The sequence below is a fragment of the Ammospiza nelsoni genome, chromosome 3 (genome assembly GCF_027579445.1).
Source record: "Ammospiza nelsoni isolate bAmmNel1 chromosome 3, bAmmNel1.pri, whole genome shotgun sequence".
NCBI lineage: Eukaryota > Metazoa > Chordata > Aves > Passeriformes > Passerellidae > Ammospiza > Ammospiza nelsoni.
Window position 1 is genome coordinate 2,499,754 of NC_080635.1, and position 23,954 is coordinate 2,523,707.

Here is a 23,954-nt window from a genome sequence, read left to right on the forward strand (position 1 = left end):
CTTTTCCATGGTGCAGAAGCTCTCCGTGGCTGCAGGATTCCTGAGCAGGACGGGGAATTGCAGGTGTAGCCGTGGCTGCCACGGAGGTCATGGATAAATCCATCCCTTGGGACACAAGAACTAGCAGAGTATCAAGTGTTGCTTGCAGGAGCTGAGCCCAAAGCAAAATCGGGTGGTTCATCAGTGCTGTGGAATTCCTTGCTGAGTTTATTCCCACAATGGACTCGTTAAACCTTTGTGTGAACAGTTGTGGTTATCCTTATGTGCCTCCTGAAATTCCCTTGATGTCCAGTGAGGGTGAGCACCTCACTGGGATTCTCACTTCTTCCAAAAAAAATGCTGAGTTCACAACATTTTGGCCAAAAAAAAAAAAACCCCAAAACCAGTATTTTCTAAAGTTCTGGGCAGAGAGAATGACAGGAAACCAAATTAGCCATGATATTAAAAAAAACAAAAAAGCGTTATGAGATTTCTCACAATGAGTTCTATACTGAGAGGGGAAATAAATCTTTATTTTATAAATCTTATTTATCTTATAAATCTTTTTTTTTTGTTTTCCTTGTGGTTTTAACACACGGATTCTTTAGTCACTGCAATTTGAGGAGGAATTCCCATTTTAAATTTGCCTTAATATGTCTCAGCTCCACCCTCCTTCATTCAGTAAAGATTAGCGTGTGTCATGTACTTTATCCAGGATAAAACTGGGCAAAAGCTCAGCATTTCCTTGTCAGAACTTGAGTTCAGGTTTCCTAGGAAAAACACAACAAATACAGAAGCTTTTCCTGCAGCCAGTGATCTTTTTGGGTTGTTCTTCCACTTCTCTTGTGCCTGTGATTTTAAACAAATGTTGATCCCAAGTTTTCTCTAGAGGCCAACAAAAACTCCAGTTACTCTAAACCTGGCGCAGCTGAGTGTCAGCTGAGCTGTTTGTTTGTTCTGAGCTTTTCTTTTTGCTGAATTTCAGGCTTGCCCAGCATGTCTCCCGTGGCAGAGAAGGACAGAGCAGTTGTTCAGCTCCTGCTCGGCGCTGGCACGTGCCCACGATGTGTCCTGAGGTTCTGCTCTGTGGGCTCACAGCTGCTCTACAGACACCCACAACAGGTCTGTCCTTTGCTGTCCTTTTCCCCGAAAGGAAAAGGAGTCGTGTAAAACTCTGCTTGTGCCTTTAATGGGATGGAAATTTATGGGAAAATGCAGATTTGGTAGGGGGATGAACTGAAGAATTGCAGGGCAGAGGTTGAGGATAAATCAGAGAAATCCTCCTTGGCTTCTCTAACCCCCTCTCTTTATGCTTTGTGTCTGCTGGTGTTTGTCTTGATTGTTTTACCTTTGCTCAAGTTTAGACTCTCCACAATTCATTTTTAACACCTTCCTTCCCCACCTTTTTCCCATTTTTTATCAGTTATTTGAGGCCTGTTCATTCATTGTACCATTTTTTATCCTTTTGCATCTCTACCTGCTTTTCCTCTGAGTTGCAACAGCACAGTAACTGCTGTCTTCCCTACTGAAATCCTCTTAATGAATCCTTTTTCCTGAACTATGTCTTGTCTCTCATCCTCCCAGGAATCAGAGATGTGCAGCTAATTGTTGATTTTTGAAGGCTTCTCTCCTGATACAGAATTCTTACTCTGTGTGTTTCATTTTACCCCTACCTGTGTCTGCTCTCTCTTCTTTTTATTATAGTGACCAACTTCTTCTTTGCTCTCTCATCTTTTTGTTATAGTGGCTGACTCTGTTCCTGTTGAGTTGAAGGAATTAAATTCTAACATGATCTAAATGACAAGAAAGCATTAAATGTCTCTTTTCATGGAATAGTGTTGGGGCAAAAAATAAAAATGTTTCTGCAAGCCAGGTCTGGAAAATGTTGTCATTCTTGGGTGATAGACAAGTCTATTCAGCAATGTTTTCTCTGGAAATTTCTATTCTGAGAGAGATGCAGCTTGGAGCTATTGAGTTGTGTCTTAAAGGTGTTTTTGGGCATAAATTCCCTGTTGTTAATGACATCCACTGAGCCTCAAGTGGAGCAAACACAGTTGCACTGCCCTGTGGGATGGTGTGTGTTAAAGAGGAGAAAAACCAGGCTGCGTTTCCTCTGTTTGTGCCAGGATCTGCTGAAGGATCTGCAGGAATTGCTGAGGAACAGCCAGGAACAGGAGGGCACGGAGTGTTTGGATGTGTCTGACCCCCCTTGTAAGAGACTCAGGCTGGAGCAGCAGGAGGAAGGTGCTGCTGAGCTGAACCACAACGGGGCCACCCCACAGCTCCCCCCGGCTGGGGACACTGGCAATGCTGGCAATGCTGCCCTGGACAGCTCTGCTGGGAGGGTCTGCAACGTGTGTTTGGGAATTCTCCAGGAGTTCTGTGAGCCTGACTTTGTTAAAAAGGTACATTTTTCACCTTTTGGGGTACTTTTGTGGAGTTTCTTTATGCTGGGGCCTACAGGACAGAGCTGGTGACTGAAAACACCGAGCAGTTTTTTTGTTGCTTCTTCAAAATAAATGTTTTCTCTTTTCTTTTGGAAAGAAAGAGACCAGACAACAAACCAAAACATTTGCCTGTTTTGAAGATTTGAAATGTAGATGGCAGAATCCTGCTCCAGCCTGCTCCTGGGCGGGGTTTGCACACCCAGCAGTGCATCTGGGAAGTTGCATCTGTGGTGGTGGCACCAAATTTTGCCCAGGATTTGTCACAAATGCACTTTTTTATTATAAAATAGCAGTGCAGGTGCAATGGGATGACTGCAGGGAGCACACTTTCCCAGGGAAAGGACCAACAGCCACGTGGTTATGTGGATTTAGGAGGTGACCTGAGGTTCAGCTGCTTTCAGGGAAAACCTCTGAGGAACTCTTCACTTTTTATGTGACAGGAAAATGAGGACTCATCAAGTGCTGCTCTCTGCACCACATGTTTCTAATAACAGCATGAACCTGACTTCATGAAGTACCACAGGGCAAGAAAATGTTTTGGTGATGCAGCACATTGTGGATAATAGAGAAAATGTGAGTTAGGAGAGAATGTGGGCACAGAGCCCTGCAAATGCCATCTCTGAGCAATTGTACTGCTCATGTGAGCAATATCAGCTGGATATTTCCAGCTGAAATATCTTCTAGAAAACTCACACTGGCACCTGAGATATTTAACAGAGTTTTGATTGAAAAGGATTTGATTTAATAGCAGGAATGTATCAAAAATGGGACTAGACAGAAAGCACAATACATAGTTTCTGTTGCTGCAGGACATAATTGTTTCTTTTTTGTTTCCATGGGCAGGATCTGTATCTTTTTACAGAATCCACTGCTGAGATTTGTTTCAGAGCTACTCTGAATGGAAAATCTGACAGCACTGGTTAAGGCACCACAAAACCTACTTATTTATAAAGAAATTTCCTTCTCTGAGATGCTGGTTCCACCTAAAATTTCAATATGCAATTGGTCCTGGCCTTAAAAGAGTGAGTTTGGTTGTTTCATAGCACCAAGGATGGTGGTGACTAGTAACTTTGTTTAACAGGACAGAAAAGCTTGTATTTCAACAAGTTGTTAGTGATTACTTTGGTTTGTATGATTAGCATCTCTCTGAGACTGTTATAACATCAATTCACAGTGATTATTCTAGAACAAAAATTACCAGCTGAGTCCCATTGCTGTGGTTTCACACTAAACTCCTTCTCTTGCAGGTGTGCCAAAAAGTGCATTCTGCTGACTACCAGTTCACCAGTTTTGTATTTTCTGTGTCACTGCCCCCACAGCTGTCTGTCAGGGAGGTAAGTAACTTAAATAACAACTTAAATAATTAAATACATATTTAAGAAAGTAACTTTGGAGTGCGTGAGCTGGAGGTGGTTTGCTTTTTAATTGTTATTGTTTAAAAAAAAAACCCCAAAGCCCATGCTGGAGGTGAAGTCTGCTCTCCCCTTCCTTCTGGGTGAGCATTATTGTAATTAATAAAGGGCCTGAGTCACTTCAGCTTTCAGTTAGGCCAGGAGTTACCTTCCATCTGAAGACCTAAAGGAGTTTGTTAAAACCCTCAGGTGCAGATGCCAGCCCTGCTTTGTGGATCTTCTCAGAGCTGCCCAGCTGGTCCCTTTCCAGGGATAAAGGGTAATTGGTAGTGCAAAATGCAAACGAAGGAATTTGAGGATGAACTCTTGAAGTGTTCAGCATTTTAAATGATGGGAAAATACACTTAGTTGTGAGATATTTTGCAATCTTGCTCTGCTTTCTAATATAAAACAAAATACAAGTACTGTTCTGAAAGTGACGTAAAAGTGGTGTTTTAAAGGGCAGCACGTAAATCTGTGCAGGGGGTGCCTGCAGTGGTTGAGATGCTGCAGTGCAGAAGGCAGAAAGAAGTGAAGATGGAGTTGGATTTCTGTGTAGAGCTGTGCTGAGGTCTCTTCTGCTCCCACACAGTTTGGTGAATAATCTGCTGCCCGTGTGGTGCTGATTTGTGCTCTTAGCAAGTGCCACTGCCACAGCTATCAAATATTCCACTCCTAAATCCTCTGCCACATAAGATTCTCTGCTTCCCATCCTAAATTTGGCACAGCTGGTGTGTTTGCTTTGTCCTTCCTGAACCTCCCTGATTCCCACTTTGGGCTTTGATGCCTCCAAAAGGTGAGGTCTGTCAAAAAGCACTTCCAGGCCAGGTGAGCGTTGGGATGCCTGTGGTGCTGTGGCAGACCCCCAAAGTTAGGTCAGGCTTTAGTGGGTCTGAGTGCAGCTTTAAGGCCGGCTGAGCTGAGGTGCTGCAGCAGCTGATGTTTGCAGGAAGCCTCGGCAGAGGGTGGTGTTGCATTGCAGTTCTGGGGACAGCAGGGGAGTCAGAGCTGTTCTGTGGCCCACACAGCAATAGATGGAGGGAAATGAGTGAGTAGGAACTCCAAAACTGGCTCTGTTCCCTTTGGAAGCACTTCTAGTTCAGGTAGGAGAAGGTTTGGATTAAGAAGTTCCTGCTGTCCTTTCTACTCCATCCCTCCGCTCTTGTCAAATGCTCAAGCATCATGTCTGCTCCAGCTGCAGGGCTGAAAAGGGGTGATGGAGGAGGAAGAAAAGGGTGATGATGGAAGAAGAATTTTAAAAATCATGGACCTTATTTACCTCCTTTCTAAGTTTATCACTCAAAAATAAATAGGTGAGAAGCTGTTTTACAGCCACAGAAAAGCAGCAACACACAGTATGTGAAAATGTCTGAAAATGTCAAAATCAGGTATCAGAATATCTCATCATGCTTTGTGCTGAAAAGAGGCTGTTTGTTAAATTCTGCTTTTAATTCTTTGACGTGCTGTGTACAAAACATGTGGAATCCTGTCATCAAAAGCACCCAAAGGCAGCCTCTCTCCCACTGCCCTCTGGTGTGATACACAGATTTTCTCCATCATCTTTTTTAACAAAAATAAAATCAGAAACTGCCTCTGAGTGTTACCTTCATCCCATTTAATTATGACACTTGTCATCCTGCCAAGTGTAAAAGGTACGAGGGAAGCTGGAGAGGAGCAGGACATAAAATCTGCATTTGCATAGTATTTGTGTCTGGGATGCAAGGAAGCAATTGCCTCTTCCACAGCAGATTTGATTGAAATAAATCATAAATCCAGGAGTCCCAGGTTCCTGTCAGACAGCTCTATTGGGATGTGAGGTGAGGGGTGCCCTTCAGAAGGGTGGCAGATCACTCCTGATCCATCATCCTGTGCCTGCTGCAAGGACATTGATGCAAATAACATCTGCACTCATGGCTCCCTGCAGGGCTGCTGGGCCTCATCCTGGAATTCCCCATCTCCAGGCTCTTTGCTGAGGCACTGGAGCAATGCTGGGGCTGGGATTGCACCTGGGGTTTCAGCTGTGCTCCCTCAGACAGCACCAGAATCCCATCCTGGATCAATAAGTGCCTTGTGTGCCACTGATGTGTTTGCTGCTGAGCATTGCCCTGCAGGCTTCAGCTCTGTAATGAGCATTTCTCATTTTCAAACCTCCTCACAAACATGAAGTAATTAGGAAGGAGAGGGATCTGATCCCTTGCTCCATGTTCAGCTGGGAGGGAGGGCGGGGGTTTGGCTGCCTTGGTGGTTGGATGTGATTTGGAATTTGGGATCTTTTTGGCTTCTGTGCTTGCAGTACCCTCATCTATTGTTTCCCCTTAATTGGAGGGGAAAAGTAATTTATTTAATTCTCTTTCAACATGGAAGTCAAGAGAGAGAGGAGATGAAATTTGACCTGTGCTCTCATTTTAGCATAGCTACTCCCATGCAGAAGTTTTGTCTATTTTGTAGTTTTATCCCAAGAAAACAGGGAAGAGGAGTGTGATGAGCCTCCCCTGAGTCCTAAACATCCCAAACCTGCAAGTGCTCTAAATCAAGGCATGAGAGAGGTTCCTCTGTAAATTGGCATTTGTCAAATGCAGCTTGCTAGGCCCAGCTCTGTGGTTGTCACATCCTGTAGTTCAGAGCTACGTTCAAGGAATTTCAATTGAAGCTATTTTTATTTATGATTTTATCTGGGTTATTATGCAAACAGGATTACAGTGTGCTTCAAGTGAAGCAGCCTTACTCATGCTGTCTTCAAATGCAGGACAATGAATCACAGTGGATTTGAGCAAACAGCATTTCATCACTGCAACTGCAATTGTTTTGTTCAGCACTGTGAGGGTTTGTGTATCGTGGATTTAACAAAGTTTGTGTCCTCCCTCTTAATTCCCAGCACTGTTTTTAGGGTTCCCTCATTATTTTAGGTGCACCAAATGAAGGATAAAAGACTTATTTTGTTGATTGAGTTCCTTATCAGCATGAAAAGGGATCTCTGATGTGGTTCCTTCTGATATCCATGTGATCCTGAAGTTTGAGAGCTGTTTCCAAACCTCTTCCTCAGAATTATTTCCTTGACAATGCACAGTGATTCTCTCAGCAGAGTTTGGGGGAGGTTATTCCTTAAATACATGAGAAATAAAAGGTGGGGAAGGGGTTTAAAGGCCTGCAGCCTACAGACTGAAAACTCTTTCATTGTGGTGGATTCAAATCAAACAATTTGATTTTTGGAGTTTGTCTCCAGTGGGGAGGGTGACACAGGCTGAATTAGGTAAGTGCTTTCCTGCCAGTCCTAGTGTATTTTTTAGTAGAGGAGAACTGAAACTGTTGTTGTTCTTCATTGTAGGAAGTTCTGAGGGGAGTTTTTCTCTTTTTACTAATTGTTAGTGAACTCGAGCATTTGTACTGAAAGTTCCCTCTGATTTCTAGAATTATTCCTTCTGTTCCTCCCCTTTTCCAAATTTAGCCTATTCACCTAAACTGTGTTGGGTGCAATTCTGTGATCACCAAGTAAGACCAAGTATATTTTAATTCCATTTTTTTATATTGGATGATAGCTGAATTTGAGGGTTTATTAATTTATGCCAATCAGCTTTTACATCCCATTCATTTAGACACTTTTTAAATTCTACATGGAAGATAACTGATGACTTAGAGTATTTTTGTAGTTACAATATTAATAGCAAGTTTCAAAGTGTTCAATGATGCCTCTTTTTTTTAACCCAGATAGGATTTGATGTGAAGAACAAAGTGATGTCTTAGAAATAGGATTTGATGTGAAGAGCAAAGTGATGTCTTAGAAATAAAAACTCACAGCAATCCCATCTTTCCACTTCTGAAGCAAAACTAAATTCCTGATACTTTTTTTCTGTCAGGAATTTAAAAAAAAAACCCTTTGCAAAGAGTCTCTCAGATTGTTGGCAGTTCTGAATTTCACTTGTTTTTGTTTTTTCCTCTCTTTTCCCTGGGCATGGCTGGTGACCTGCAGCGTGCTGCTTGGCTGGGGGTGAAGCAGCAGATGAGGTGAGCCATTGCTCTTGCTGTCTGTCTGTCTGTCTGTCTGACAAAGCTCTTCATACAGACACCATTTCTCTACATTAATGCTGATTTATAGTCCCATTTACCTGATGCCTACAAAGAATAAGGTGGCAGCTGGGTTTTGTGTTTTGGTTTTTCTTTTTTACCGGGTTTGACCTCACTTGGGGTTTCTTATCTCTGCTCTCTAAGCTCCCAAACAAGGGGTTTGAAATGCATCTCTCCCTTCCTCAGCTTTTCTCTGGGCAGCCTCTGGAAAGACTTTTGCAACTTCTGATCTCCCAGCAAGCTCTGGCATCAGTTTCCTCAGTGCACAGAAAATCAAATAATCCATTTTACTTGGCAGTAGCTACTTAAGTTCCTCCTGCAATATTGTATGTCATGTATCTATTTCTGACAGACCCCTGTGCAAGTTATTATTTCTTTGTGATTCAGAAATCTGGGCCTTCCCTTGGCTAAGGATGACATTGTTCAGCTGAAGGAAGCTTACAAGTGGATTATTCATCCCCAGCTGGCAGAAGAGTTGGGTGTTCCTGCTGATGGAAAGGTTTTGTATAAATAACAACACTTTTGTTTCTTCATTCTTTTTTCATATGGGGGTGTGTGTGTGTATTTATGCACTTATGCACATGGTGGGGAAATAAAAATTTATCCTTATTTTCCTTATTAAGAGAGAAACAAGATGAGTGCCTTGTAAATTCAGGGGGGAAGTTCTTTTACCAGAGCTCTCCAAAGGGGAGTCCTGAGAGCCCAATGTTCATTTTTGTACACACAGATCTTTGCATCTTCTGAAAGCACCACAGGCCTGGGCTAAATCTCTCGTGCCATCTCCTTTTGTTAGACTTTTCCAGTGTTCTCCTTTCCAGGATCCCTGTTTTGCAGAGGCTGAGGAATGCTCCCACATTCCTTCCCTGCTCTGCTGTCACTGCCAGCACTTGTTCAGGTTCTGTGGATAAAACAGATGTCTGAAATGTACTGAGAGAGCAAAGACTGGTCCTTGTTCACTCTAATGAACACTAGAAATGGGCTTGTTGAGACCTGCACTATCCAAAGCAGACAGTGGAAATGTTTTTTTTTTCAAACTGTTTCCAACTTGCAGATTCTGATTAATATCCTTAAAATCTTTCTGAGAGGCACTGACTGAACATGGCAATCAGGTGCTGCCAAATTCAGCAGCACCTTGAAATGTCTTGAGTGTAAATTTTCTGCACCGTGGCTGGCTGTAGGTTTCACTTGTCACCAGCCATAGCACTGACCCCAGCACTAGATTCACTTAGTCTTTATGTTGATTTCTCAGCTTCCATAATAATTACAGGCTGTGTTTTCCCAGGAGTGCTAATTGAAAGCATCCCTTTTGTCTCAGTGAAGAAAACCCCACTCAGTCACTCTGAAGGTGATCCAGGAAGAACCAAACTCCTCACACACAGAGTTAGCACAAGCTCCCCACCACTCAGGCAGGAGCCACCCCAGCCATCCCTGTACCACTAAAGTTGTTTGGTTTTTTTGTGCCCTTTATCTACAAGGCCCTTGAATATTAGCCAATATTTTCAATGGCCCTCCTGAGGTGTTCTGCTATCTGAGCAACACAAGTAATGAGTGTTGTTTGCCCAGGGCCAGAGAGGGAATTGGAGCAGGAATTGAGATTGCACTGGAGTTCCTGGGCTGGCTGTCAGTCCTCCAGGATGTGTTGCCTTGCTGTGCCCCAAGGCCATGCAGGCACTGCAAAGAACCCCTGGCAGAATTCACAGTGGTGATCCTGCAGGGTTTTTATCTCCATTGCCCTCCTGGGAGGGCTCTGGGGTGTGTAATAGGCTCTGAGCCCTGGGTCTGCCTCAGCCTGCACAGGATGGCACCAGGGCAGGGCACTCGTGCCTCTGAAGGGCTCTCATGTCATCCTTGGTGGCTTCAGCAAGGCAAAAAGCTGCTCTGGCACACCTTGTCATGTCTTGGAACATAAATGGATGGGTTATGCTCTCTTTTGTCTCTGCTCTTTTCCTACAACTGCAATGAGGGTGCTTGAGAATGTCCTCCCTTACCTCCTCCTTGCTCTTTTTTCTCTTTTTTAATTTAGAGTTTGTTTGAAGTTAGTGTGGTCTTTGTTCACCCAGAAACAGACGAGGAGTGCCATTTCCTGTAAGTTTCTACATGTAACAAAAGATCTTTATCTAAATGTTGTGCAATATTGTTGGTTTGATTTGTTACACAGGACAATATGCAGTGTTTGTAAACTAGAGTGTGGCCTGCATCTAGATTCCCTCATGTCCACGTGAACTTGCAGAGCTTGAAGTTAAACTATCTCTGGTTAATTCTGCTAATAAAAAAAAATAATCTGAAATTCTGATTTGAACTGGAAGGAGAGCATTCAGATAAGTTCTTCAATTTCAGCCCTCCTCAAAGTCATTCCCTGTATAACTTTTTAAACTGTGAACAATGTAATTGCAGGTGGGGGAATCTTTTGAGGTCATACCTAAGTTTTCCTGCTCCTGTAGGACACATGGAGAGGAGGAAAGGCTTTGAAGTGAGTTAATCCAGCTTAGCTGGTTGATGAAAACAGACAGAAATTCCCTGGCCACTGCACAGAGCCCTGGCCTGGCCCAGCAGGGCACTGCTGTACACAAAGCAGCAAAACAGTTCTGTGAATTTAGCTGCCATTTCATCTGATTTCTTAAAATCTAGCTGTAGTATATTCTGGAAAATTAGGGTCACTCTTCCTGTTTGTTGATGCTTCCTGGAAAACCTAAAGTTTCACTCTGTTAATTTGCACCTCCTGCAAGTGAAATCTCAGCATGGAAGGAAGCAGAGACGTCTCTGTTGAAATGTGAATTCATTTCTTGAGACTGCAGATTTCTCTTGCAGCCTTTATTTATCTCCTGTTTTCTCTTCTGGCAATGTGTGATCTTTGAGTGCTCAATCCACCACCTTCTTGGTTTTCCACAGATGCATCTTTTGTTTGTCCTGAGGTGGGGATGAGGGAGTGGAAGTTTGGAAGGGAGCAGTATTAGGAACAATTATTACCAGTGTTTGCTGAACATCTTTCCTTTCCAGCTTCTTCAAGACTGGGCAAAAGGGGGAGAAAATTTTACTGTTCTAAATAATGATTGCCGCAATCCTGTGAAGAACCGAAGTGTTTGTCCATCCTGCACCTTTTTGTTCTAATTTATTTATTTTTACTTCTTTCCTCTGAAATCTCTTCACTGGTATTTTCTGCTCATCCTTCCCCCTTTTTTTTCTGGCATTTCAGGAATTTTGCTGTTGAGCATGTTATGGTGCCAGTATGAGTGCTCCAAGCAGAGCAGCTGTAGAGGTGAAAGCTGTAAGGAAGTTCCATTCCATTTTGCAATTACTCAGGTTATTCCATGTGACCTGACAATATCCCTTTATTCACCTCCTCTTTGTAGCTCACTTAAACAGCAATTAAGGCTTGAGACACTTTCTGAAGTGCAGCACATCACCTGATTTAATTACACAGCAGTTCCTGAGGTGCCAGGGCATTCTGCCTGTGGGAGTGGCTGGCTCTGGGCACATTCTGAGGCAGGGCTTTGGTTTGCAGGGAAATATGGTGAATTTGGGAATTATCACAGTAGTTTGACAGTCATGGTTTCTGTGGAATAAAGTAAGGCTTTGTCTCAACCTGGAGAACTCCAGGTGTGCTTTGGGAGTGGATATTTCCACTGCTTTGGGAGTGGATATTTCCACTGCAGTTTCTCACCTGTTCTTGCACAGTTGTGTGGAGGTGGGTGTGCTAAAGGACCCATGGTGTGACAGGGAAGATTGAATTGGCTCTTGTCACTTCATATTTAAGGGTAAGGTGGCACTGAAATTTTGGAAGAGGGAGTTTGCATTGCTTTGGGTCACAGACTGTTTGTATAGAAACAGCAAAACCTGCTTCCTTAGAGTCTGAGGCAGTCACAGAGGTGTTGAAAAGCACCAGCAAGACATGGTAACTTGGGTTGGAGGTCAGAAATATCTCTGCCTGCATACACAGAAATCCACAAGTCATCTCTGCCTGCATACACAGAAATCCAGAAATCAGCTCTGCCTGCATACACAGAAATGCACTAATAGGAACAGCAGCTTCCTCTACACTGCTCAGAAAAAGGGTTTGTTTCACTGACTGGGCTTTCACTTTCGTGAAACAGCCAAGTTTCCTTTCAAACAGGCACAGCACAGCTCATGGTGAGCACCTGGGGTTACTTTTTCAGTGGGAAATTGAATTTTCCTCTCCAGAAGGGACACTTTGAATCTCAGGTTTGTGGTGGGTGTTGTCTGAGAGAGGCAAGTACAGATTTCAGGGTGTCAGTGGATCTTGTCTAGAACTTAAAATATTACTCATGACCTTTATTGAGAAGGATTGGAAAGGACTGAAAGCTACATTTGTGTGCTTTTCCATCCCATCTCAAATCTGAGACATGGTGCTGGTCAGAGCAGAGAGCAGAGCTTTGTCCATGATTTCCCTGGATCAAGCAATGCACATCCTGCACCATTTTTAGGATAAAGGGAATTAGAAACTTTGAGCTAAGCTGCGGAATGAGACGCTGGATGTATGTGTACAAAACCATTTACATGCTGTGCTTGTGAGTCTGTCTGTTTCTTTCTCTGTAAGAGGAGCAGCTGATTTTCATTTCTGTGTTTAGAGCCACAGCCTGCCCAGACTGTTTCAAACCAGCAAAGAACAAACAGGTAAGCTCTCATCATTGTATTTCTGCTCTGGCATTCAGAATTTCACAGCAGTAGCCTACAACTTACCTGGGTATTCAGTCAGTGCTCAGTGTCTGCTTTCCCTTCATCAAAAAGCTCTCTGGTTTCCAATTGTGTGAAAATAAAGTTGTGTCCTTTATTCACTTCACAATTCTCAGCTTAGGAAAACCAGGAGCTTGGTGCTTTTGTTTAGGTTGTTCACTTTCCAGGCTGTCCAAAGGCCATCATTTTGGGAAGATTCTCTGTAAATACCTCCCTTAAGATCTAGGCATTTGATTGTCATGCATTAAAAGTGGCATGAAAGGTGATCCTCCAGCTCTCTGTGGGTGAAGCAGTTCAGATAAGCCACGTTGTGAAGATGAGACTCAGCAGCCAGAAGGGAGATGATCACACTGCAGTTTCCATGTGCTCTGATCTCCACGAAAGCCAGCATACATGCAGGATGGTTTTATCCTGCCTGCCTCTGAGGAGGGGGCAGAGAAAAGGGACCTTGCAATTGCTGCAGACCCTGAGCAGGCTCACAGCCACTGATGGAAAAGGGGACACACGAGGATGAAACACCAGCCAGAGGGAAGCTGCTACAAGTGGGACAGTTGGTGTGATCAGAGGGAGAACAGTAACTCCTGTCAGAGGCCACTGCAAGGCCTTTGATTCTCTCTGGTGAAGATCTGCCAGCGTTTGGCAGAGGCAGATCTGGCCCAGGAATTGTGCTGACTCTGCTCCACCTGACCCATAAGCAGCACTCTTTTATTGGAGTTGTATTGTTATAACTCACTGCTTGTGCATTGCTGCCCTTGAAAAGGGGGAAATCCCACATAAGGAGCTAAAGCAGCAGGGCCTGGCTGTTAAATCCACACAGGCAACAAAATGTTGGGGAATCTAAAGAAAAATACCAGCTCTGAAGAGCTGTCAGAGGTTTGTCCTCACAAAGAAGCTGGGCTTCAAGGGCTGTGTTAATCAGAGGAGTGGTGTAAAAACTGGCTTCTGAGGGAAAATGTCTGTGCTGTCTGTGGAGATAGTTATTTAAACCTGCTGCTGCTTTCAGGGCTTTCCTGCTCATCTGTTCTGTGAGGAAGGGAAGTGCTGTTATCTCTGATTTATGCTTGGAAGGAGAAAGAGCAGCTTTCCTGAAGACACCCAGGAACTCTCCAGAGCCAAGATTTGAATTGTCCCAAACAGTCACACAGGGTTTATTTATTTGTTTGTTTGTTTTCCTAAATCCCCAATCCAGCTTGCAAAAAAGACACCATTAACTTGGAAATTCAGGGGACAGCCATCAGGGCAGTCTCAGGGCTGGAGCACATGGCTGAGAGGGGAGGCTGAGGAACCTGGACTTCTTTCTGTTCATGGATTTAGGATTCTGGTTTTAAACTGTTTTGGAAATTTGGACCTGGGCTCCCAGGTAATTAGTGAAAGAACTACACAGTGTAAGTTTCAGTGCTTTTTTTTTCTTCCTCAGGCATATCCTTTCCTTGCTTTTCTTAGCTCTTGACTCATTTTTTTATTTCACTGTGCAGTCTGTTTTCACCAGAATGGCAGTTATAAAAGCCCTGGAGAGGATAAAAGAAGAGGATTTTCTCAAGTAAGTAAATACTGAAACTATTTCTTAGTATTGAGCTTTAATATAGAATTAGGGAGGGGAGGAAAAAATCCAGTGGGTGTGTAGTGGTAGAGTGGCTTTAAAAGAACTTTTGATTGTTTAAATTCTGTTGGTTTACTGCTTAAAACATGTTTTCTTTCTGGCAATAGAAAATAACTCCTGTTCTTTTAATTAAAAGGATGATTTTGAACTTTAGAGTTTGTAAGGTAAGCTTCCCTTTACAAGAAATATTCCCATATTTCTAAAATGTTAGGAGTTGAGTTTCCAGAAAACACCAAGTGCTGTTAAATGGTAAAAAAATCACACACAGTGGCCAGCCAAAATAGGCACTTTTTACTGCTCTGGTGATGCTCCATCATGTTCTGGTAGTGATAATGCTTTACTCTGTTTTCATTTTTAATACAGGCATTTTCCATGTCCCCCGAGCTCACCAAAGAACCTCTGTGATGCTCTGGAAATCCAGTGCAATAATGGTGCAGTTTTTGTGGCTGGTAAAGTGATCCCATTCTTTGCTGCTGTCTTGTCTTGAAGGGAACTTTGTAACCCTGCCCTGAGACCCAGAGCATTCTTGCTCTTTGTTAATCCCTGTAATGAGGTGTAAGGAGCAAAGAAACAAACCCAGCTCTGTCCAAGAGTGCCTTGAAAGGGGAAGAATTATATTTGAGCTCTGCTGAAGATATTATTTTGTCAAAAGTTAGAAATCATGGATCCCCTCAGAATAATGCTTTGAGAAAGGCACCTCCACACCAGAAGCTCCCAGCAGTGCTGTTCCCTTCCCTGGGGTTTGATTTGGATTCAGAGGTTTTCACCATCTGGATTTCTCTGCTTATTATCCCATCCAAACCTGCAAATCTTAATGGGATTTATAAAGGTTGGGGTGGGACAGGTGGTGCAGCAGCAGCTCAGGCAGTGCAACATCCTGAGTTGAGATGGTTGAACTTTTCTATCCTCTGCCTGCCAGACTATCTGCCACTCTCCTTGTCCTTTGTAGGAACAGCTTATTTAAATACATGCAAACTGAATATTGCTGAAAAGAACCCAACCTTTAATTTAAATCAAACATACTGTGCTGATAAAAATCCTGAATATAAAGAAATGGAAAATGAAAAAGTGCAAAAGTGAATGGCAGGGTAGGTGATGTTCTACATAAACCATTCCTTATTTTTAATTACTGATTAGGCAGCCAGATGTACATTTTGGTGAATCCAAGACATCCAGTTCCTTTTAGGCTTTTCCAAACCCACTGCTTTATTTTAAGTTGCTTTATTGGGTAGTTTTTGTCAGAATTCAACAGCATGAAGAGCAAAACAGAGGTTTTGCTTTCTGCCTGTCATTTAATTCTGGTCTTTATTTATAGTTTACATTTTGCTCCAATAAACAATCCAGGCAGGTGTTTAATTTTTGAAGACCTAAATCCAGAATAGAATTTATTGAGTACAGTCCAGATATTTTGCTTTTATAAATGAGATGGGATCTTAATTTGTAAGCACAACATTGTCCTCTTGACCTTACCTTTAGTGTTTACACCCCAACCTTTTTTAAGGATTATGGGGCTGTCAAACCAAAAAACACCTTCTGTTTTTTTAAACCTACTCTTGTTCAGTTCAAAAGGTAAAATTATTAGAATGGGGAGCTGAGAGGAAAAAAAAAAAAAAAAACCAACAAATCTAATTCTCTCCTTTTTCTGGTTTATGGAAAGAGAATTTAGCAGTGTGAGGCTCCAGTGTGATGAGTCACCCTACTTTCATTATTTACCCCAGTAAAACTGTGTTACTCAGTTTCCCCATTTGTTTGTGTGGCTTTTTCTGCTGCTCAAACTGCAAAAAGGAAACATTGTTCGAGATAGGAAAATATGATAGGAAACCCCAAACCCTGAGATGTCAGAGGCCCAAAGCAATGCACAGAGCTGCTCTGAGCTCCTTTGCTTTTCTATTTGCAAGGTTTCAGGTTGAAAGCAGTTTAAGCTCCTTGGCCTTGATGAATTATTTCCTTGCTTTGGGAATATTTTCAGTTCTAATCAAACCTGTGCATAAAAAAGCTCATATTGGTCATCCACATCAGGTTGTTCTTGTGTTATAGCCTGCCATGGAGATGCCACCAAAACATCCCTGGCACCACCCAAAGATGCCAGTCTCTTTACCTGGCACCTTCCCAAGACTCCTGCCATTCCTCCTCATTTATTATGGGGACTTTTCACTCCTTTCATGGTGCTCCTTATAGAGAGCCAAAGCATTTTAGTGTGGGTTTCTTTTCTTAAGCCTTGAGGCAATGGCAGAGCTGGTTTGGGTTATTTCACACAGGAGGGTGGTGCCTGGAGGCAGGGCTGCAGCCACAGGCTCTCCAAGCCCACCCTCAGTGTCCATCCTGCCCCTTCCCTGGACACAGCCATGTGTGACCCACACTTTGGTGTCATGCTCCTGCCATTAAACAATCTGCAGCTCTCAATTTATTTGCACAAAGCTCCCATGGAAGTGAAATGTGCTGGGCAAGAGTGCAGCTTTCACTCATGGCTGTGGAATGGGTTAGGAGTACCATGGTTGTCTTTTACAGGAAGATACAACAAATATTCCAGGAATTTACCTCAGACTCCCTGGATTATTGATGGGGAGAGAAAGCTGGAATCTTCAGTGGAAGAATTGATTTCAGAGCATCTGATGGCAGAATTCAAGGCAGACAGTAAGTCTTCAGGAGATCTCCTTCCATACATATTTTTCATCACTACTAGAAGATTCTTGTTAATATGAGAGTATAATGGAAAAAAATGATGTTTCTTTATCCCTCTTGTTTCCTTCCAAGTTAAAGCTTGTAAACTTTATTTAGCTGTGATCTGGGAGTAATTAGGTCCTTTCATCCTGCTAAAGTAGCTCCTCAGTGGATCTGATGGTGCAGATATGTTGGTTTCATGTGGTAGTGGTTTTGCTCAACCAGACTTCACAGTTAGTAATTCATAGAATGACTTGTACCAAGAAGGTTTTTGCCACAGGATCTGCCTGGCTTTTGAGCCCCTCATGTTTCTGGCCATTTATTTTCCTCAGTGCATAAAGTTCCACAGGTTAAATGCTCATCCAGGGATTGTCCAGATGAAATAATCACTGCCCATCATTTGTCATCTGACAGACTGGAATTAGAGACATAGAAGGCCCAAGGAAAAGCTGCATTAAATAATAGCTTGGAAAAAACCCTGCTACTTCCTTCTCTTATACTCCCAGTGGATAAATTAGTCTGGTTGTAGCAGTCTCATTCAGGCCAAGGAATTGGGAGAGCTCTTCAAGAAACTTGGGAATAAATAGGAATTCCCATGGTTTGTGAAGTGCAGGCTCCAATGTACAAAGCAGATTTTGCAAACAAGTTTAGAAAGAAAGTATTTCACCTTTTAAAAGCTGTAGAGAGAGTTAAAAATGTAAAATAAAAGCTCACCTGCCCTGTTCAAATCTGTTACAGGCTTTAATTTTAGTTCCTCTGGAAGAGAAGACGTGGATGTGAGGACACTAGGCAATGGTAAGGCTTGGGAAACCCCTTGTGAATCACAGAGATGAAATGGGTGTGTGGAGCTCCTCTGACAGATCCTGCTGAATGCCAAGTGTGTGACCAGGCATGCTTTGGAATTTTATCTCAGAAGTTATTCCCAATGTCCAACAGCTTCATAAAACCAGCTGGAAACAGGAGCCCTTTTCAGTGGCCTTGGCTGCATGGGAAGGCGTAGTTAGTTAAAAGTATTTTATTTTATTTTATTCACTCCCTACTTTTCAGCCATTTATGTCAGACTGACTCCTCTCTTGTTTTCTGCTGGATCCTTCAAATTCCCTCACTGTAACTGCATGAGGGAATTGTTTTCTTTTTGAACTTGAGTCCTTTCTAAAGTTCAGCTGCTTTCCTGGAGCTGCTGTAGCCAAGGGAGGAGGGAAAGAAAAAGTAAAAATGAACAACTCTGTGTTTCAGTAGCTGTCTGATCCGTAGTGTGATTCTTGGCATGGCTTGTGCTGGGGATTGTCCTGGCCCTGAGCACAGAGTTACAGCTCTGGCAACAGATGTTGAGCTGAGGGAGTGGGATTTAACATTGCCGTGCACCTGGGCATTGCTGTAGGTGACAGAAAATAAGCTAATTAGCTTTTTTTCTTATTTTATTTTTTAATTAGCACAGACTTGTACAAGATGTCTTCTGGGAAGTCATAATTTGCACTTATTGCTGATACTGGGGTTTAGTAGCCAAAAAAACCTCCCTTGTTTCTTCCCTTGCATCTGATGCTCCATCCCTGAGCCTGCCAGTCCTGTCCCTGTTAGTGTAGCAGCAGACAGTGTTCACACCTTGCAGCCTGGCTGTGGAAATGCAGCATTAATTTAGAACAAGGTGTTTGTGTGGTTTATTTTGTTGCCAGGACGGCCCTTTGCGATGGAGCTGGTGAATCCCCGCAGGATCCGTTTCAGCGCCCAGGAGATGAAGAGGCTGCAGCAGGTAAACCACGTGTGCAGCACGTGCTGCCTCTGCAGCCCAGCAGCTCTGCTAACTGAGTGCTCTCTTTAACTATCACAGGCAATTAATGACTCTTCAGACAAAATACAGGTTCGAGATTTGCAGCTTGTCACCAGGTCAGTGTTCGTGGCCACGCGAGGGATTTCAAAGCGGCGCTCGGGGAGTTGGGAAGTGCTCTTGCTCACTGCCTTGTATAATTATGCTTCTGTTAAGTGAGTAATTAATTTCTTTTGTTTAGAGAGGCAATTGGTCGTATGAAGGAAGGTGAGGAGGAGAAGACAAAGACCTACAGTGCCTTGATATGGACAGACAAAGCGATAGAGAGAGAGGACATCGCGTTTCTCGATGATATCAAGGTAGCAGGAGCTCTTGTTGCTCATTTAAACAGTACCTGTCCTGCTGCCCTAGGAAAGGGTTAAATACAGGCTATCCATAGGCCTACCTCTTGCTCTGTGCTTGGTTTTTGTTCTGGTTTTGTTTTTTATCATCAGGGTTTCTCTTGCTATAGGGACTTCCATACCACCCTTCCTTCCTCTACCAGTCACTCCAGCAGGACACAGGGGTTGGCTGTCAGCAGAGACCACAAATCCTTGTGTGATGTTCACCTTCCTGGGAGACCAAATCCTGGGAGAGGAGGAAATCTCCACCCCTTTGTTACCTTAGTAGTGTCCTGTGTAAGTGAAAGGAGCAGAAAAGCTCTTTTGTTCTGCTCCAAAGCCATTCTCCCACAGTTGCAGCACTCTGGAGGTGGAAATGTCTCATCAAGAGTGCAAAGAGGCCTCAGGAAGGCTCAGCATGTGCAGGAATGAGAACTTTCTCCAGATGTTGGCCTGATGGAGAAGTGGGTTCAGTTTTTGGTGTGTTGCACCATTTGCTATAGGAGCTGCCCATGGGCTCATTCTCAAAGCCATTAAAGCATTACAGATCGGGCAGACAAAAAACTGCTGGGAAGTTCTTCCTTCAGCTTCCCTTGCTCCTGACAAGTTGCCTTTCACACTGCTGCCTCTCCTTTAGGAAAGGGAGTTGGGAATGAACTTTTGAAAAGACTGTTCTGAGATCTAATCTCATTTAAGGTTTTCCCCCCTCACTTTTATTTCTAGGGGGTTGGCTGCAGTTTAGACAAAGCATTTTGTGGGTGGGATTTATTTTTTTCTTCTGATTGCCCTGAGGCTCTGAGCGAGCTGCTGAATCCTGGAGTCATTCCAGCAAAGGGCTATGGAGATTTCAAGGTTATTCCTCTGTATTTGTGATTCCATTAGTTTGTGTTCATGTGAGGCCTCTGAGAGGGCTGTCCTTTTTCCTTTGATAAACTTGGAAAAAACCGGTCTTGCCTTGAGATTACTCGACTGATAACAGCAACTTAACTGATCTTGAGCACAAGGTAAAAGAGATTGGGACCAGTTAACACCACACACAGTTCCTACAATCCAGGCAGCCTTTCACCTTTCCTCCCTCATGTGTTTGGTCCCTCCTTGCCCCAGGAGCTGAGGCTGGAGCAGAAGACGCCGCTGCGGGTGCTGCACCGGCGGCCGCTGGCCGTGCGCTGCCGCCTCATCCACAGCATGAGCAGCGAGTACATCGACCAGCACCACTTCAGGCTGCACCTCAGGACACAGGCAGGAACGTATCCTGGCACCCTGCAACCTGCCAGGGAGGGCCCAGGCAGCTCCTGGGGGCACTGGCTGCCATGAGGGGGTGGGATGGTTGGGATGGATGGAGACGAGAGGTCTCTGGAGCCAGGTCGTGGAACTTGGGGTTCCAGGGCCCTGGTGGGAGCTGCCAGCCACAGCTTGGGCCCAAAAGAAGTAAAGAGAGAGCTAAAGGGAGAGAAGGCAAGAGTGTGGTACAGAGAATGAGAGAGTAAAAGAAAGGATAAGAGAGCGAAGTTCCCGTTACAATACAATAAATGTTCTGTGCTGAATATTCTAATTCTCACTAGCCAATCTAATACAAGATACAAATCCTACAGCATTTACATACAGCCTGTAAGAATCATTACATTACCACACTGTGTTACATTTTAAACCCTACAAACTCCTCTTTGGGCCCCTTCTGCCAAGCTGTAGGGTCTGCTCTGACCCTTGGGCCTGTCTGCAAGCAGAGGGTGTTGTTCCATCAAAAGGGGATCACCTTCAGCCAGCCACACCGTTGTTTTCCAGTTGTTCAGTAACTGAGGTATCTCAAAGCTTGCTTTCATTTCAGTCTCACTTATAGTTTCTATATTCTCAAAATCTTTTGCCAGACAATCATATTTATAAGGCTTTCCTGTTTCATCTTCCCCAACATAAGGGGAAGCTCCCTGCTCAGGTGGCTGTGGTGTTTTGAAACCCTTGCTCCCCACAGTGGTGTCTCTGCCCAGTATTTGCTTTTAGGTCACAATAGTGCATTATTAAGTTTTCATTAAGTATGTGACAGATATAAAATTGTGCTGGTTAAAATACACTTCAGCTTTTTCTAATTTAACTGAAAACTTTTTGCCTCCAAAAATTACCTTTTCCACAATATTTCATGTACTTCAGTGCAGACTGGAGATCACAGCTATTTCCAAGTTACAGTTTTGTCCTAAAGTCACTACTCAGTTTGGAATGAAACAAAATAAAGATGAGCAGTGCAGTTTTTGGCACCAGAGTCAGAAGCCAGGAATTAGGTGCTCTCCTAAAGAAAGGTATGGGCTCAACAGGATATTAACTAAGAAATTACTTAGGAGTAGAAAAAGCACTTTTCCCCCCCGTTTTGATTTCTTTGGTGTGGAATGCACCTCTCCTTAGCCAGAGTTTTCCAGCTACATTAAAGAGTTTGTGCACGGAGACTTTGGGAGAACCAAGCCCAACATTGGGTCCCTCCTGAACAGAACTGCTGACATCCTGGAGCTGGATGTAGAGGTGAGTTGGTTGCTGTTTGTCTTTCCTGGAAATTACTAAGGGAGCTGCCCCGGTTTGATGCTTTCCATGGAATTGCTCTAAGTGGATCAACATTCCTTAGCACAGGATGTATTTCCTAGTGCTACTCCCCTTTGCACATGCAGCCCAACAGAGAGTGGTGCTGCCAGGTGGTAGCAAAAGGAGCTGTGATTCCCTGGGTATCTATAAAACACCAACTCTGCTGCCTTTTTTTCCCTGTGCTTTTCTAGTCTGTGGATGTTGACTGGCCTCCAAGCCTGGCTGATTAACCCTGGAGCTGGGATGAGGAAGCAGCAGCTCCCTGGCAGCAGCTGGTGACCAGACACTGTGCAGGACCTGTTACAGCCTGGGTGCCAAGGGTGTCCCTGGAACACTGGCATCAGGGTGATCTGCCAGAGGATACCCTTGGGCACCACTTTACACACTCAGGACCGGGTATTGGTTCAATCTCAAGCCTTACTTTTATTTCTTCTGTACATAAAAAGATTTTGGGGAGCCAATGTCTATAACCCTCCATCAAGCAAGGTTTTATTTTAAACTCTTTTTCTATTGGATACTACAGCTTTCCTTGTGTGGATGCAGGTAACACTGAGTTACCTGAAACCCACTCCCAACTTTTCCTGACACTGCTTTTTTTTTGTCAGTGGCAGTAGAGATAAGCAGATTTGTCTCTCAGAGTGCTTTTTAAAGGGGAAAAAAAAAGTTTTCCAAGGAAAACTTTGCACTTGAAACCAAGTTTTTCTCATTTAAAAACATTGGGGATGCTTCCTAGAAACAAGAGTTGAGGCTTCCTCAGCCCTTTGAGGAGTAGGAATTCCCCAGTGAGTCACAATGTACAAAAAGACTGGGAACTCCTGGTGGGTGATGGGAATGTAAAGAAAAACAGGAACACCGAGAATGTCAACGAGCAGGCAGAAACAGGAGGTACCACAGGGTGCTGGTATCGAGAGAGAGAGATAAAAACCTCTGATCTAGCAGCATAATACATTTCTTCTTGTACCTCACCTTGGATGGATGCCTGGAAGAGCTGAACACAGCCTAGGAACTGGAATAGGGAAGATCTGAGGTTTTCTTTGGTTATTTTAAATGTTTCCTACCAAGCACCACCAACATCTTTAGGAAGTCATTTTTTATACCAGTATCATGTTAATCCATTAGGGAGGTGCTTCCCTGAAGTACAGAAGAGTTAAACTATCAGCAAGAAATTAAGGTTTGGAATTTCAGATCTCTTTGTTAATATTTTGGGGCTAAAAAGGGTAACATTTGCCACGACAAGCCACTGTGTGGGGACAGGGAGGATCACTGGGATGTCTTCCCTTGAATTCAGTGATGCTCCATGACAGCTTGAGCTGGAGGCTCTAAAAGTGTTAATAAATACATTTTTAAGGAGCTCCTTTAAGGCTCTGCCTGTGCTGGGCTGTCAGAACTTGTGTCTGTAACATAAGTAATTCAGAAGCTCCTGTTTTTCTAACACAGAAACTTGATTCAGACAGAAATACTATTTTTGGTTTTAATATTAAAGCTCTTATGAGCAACACATTCCATGAGTAGTTCTCAGATAATAATCTGCAGCCAGGAAGGAAATGTCATTAATGATAGAAAACTAAAGAAACTGAATGCAGAAAACAAAAGGGAATTTCATATCTTAAAACTCACAGTGAGCTAAAATACAATTTATAAATTCCATAATCTACAAGGGAAAGCAAAAATGTAAACAAGACTGTGCTCTCTGGACACAACAGGCATGGGAAGAGCTGCTCCAAGGGGAAATGGAGCCGGGGGGGAGAGGGAAAGGGCTGCCAAGGACACACAAGGCTCTTCCCTGTGCAGCCCCTGCAAGGCAGAGAGCTCCTCCCAAACTCCCAGGCTGGTTATTTTTATGGGAAATCTGAAGTATCCAAATGGGGAGGGTGGAAGCTGATATGCAAATATCCCTGAGCTCTTGAGGCAGTTCTTGGGCAGAAATGAAACTGAGAAATGTAATCTGGGGGTCTGAACTTTGTTTCCAGTCCAGTTTTGCAACTGTCACACACTGAATATTGCAGCAATAATATTCTTGTTGCACTTGGGCCTTCAGCTGATTTTTAGGAGTATTTTGGTGAGTGCTCAGACTGGGTGTTTGGTGAGAGCCAGATTCCATCTTGTATTTCCCCAGCTGGACACCTCTAATGCCTCCCCCTGCATTTTGGTTTTGCATCAGCTCAGCTGGGCCTGGAGAGAGCTGGACTGGCAGCACAGCTCAGCCAAAAGCATCTGTGCCCTGGTCCCCTCTGCCTAAAAACCAACAGCTCTGCCCCAAAACCTGCTCAGGCACATCAGCCCTCACATGCCTGAGGTTTTACAGCAACAGGGAGCAGAAAATACCCCAAAAAAGCCCAGGATAAGCAGCCCAGAACCTACCTTGTCCCTTTCCCTGCCTGCCCGTGGTGAGGGACGTCACGAGGCCAAGGAGCT

At 43.7% G+C, this 23,954-nt stretch overlaps 1 protein-coding gene across 1 annotated transcript; it reads left to right on the forward strand.

The window, feature by feature from the left end:
- Positions 1-762: 762 nt before the first annotated feature.
- PUS10 (pseudouridine synthase 10) lies at positions 763-23,939 on the forward strand. Its single transcript, XM_059468555.1, has 17 exons — positions 763-1,101; positions 2,106-2,384; positions 3,674-3,760; positions 7,785-7,819; positions 8,267-8,378; positions 9,903-9,964; positions 12,466-12,511; positions 14,047-14,111; positions 14,535-14,620; positions 16,680-16,805; positions 17,571-17,627; positions 18,506-18,582; positions 18,661-18,716; positions 18,839-18,956; positions 20,082-20,224; positions 21,383-21,482; positions 21,731-23,939. Exons 1-17 carry the CDS (start codon positions 976-978, stop codon positions 21,767-21,769), a joined length of 1,614 nt encoding a protein of 537 aa, XP_059324538.1. The 5' UTR covers positions 763-975; the 3' UTR covers positions 21,770-23,939.
- Positions 23,940-23,954: the final 15 nt, after the last annotated feature.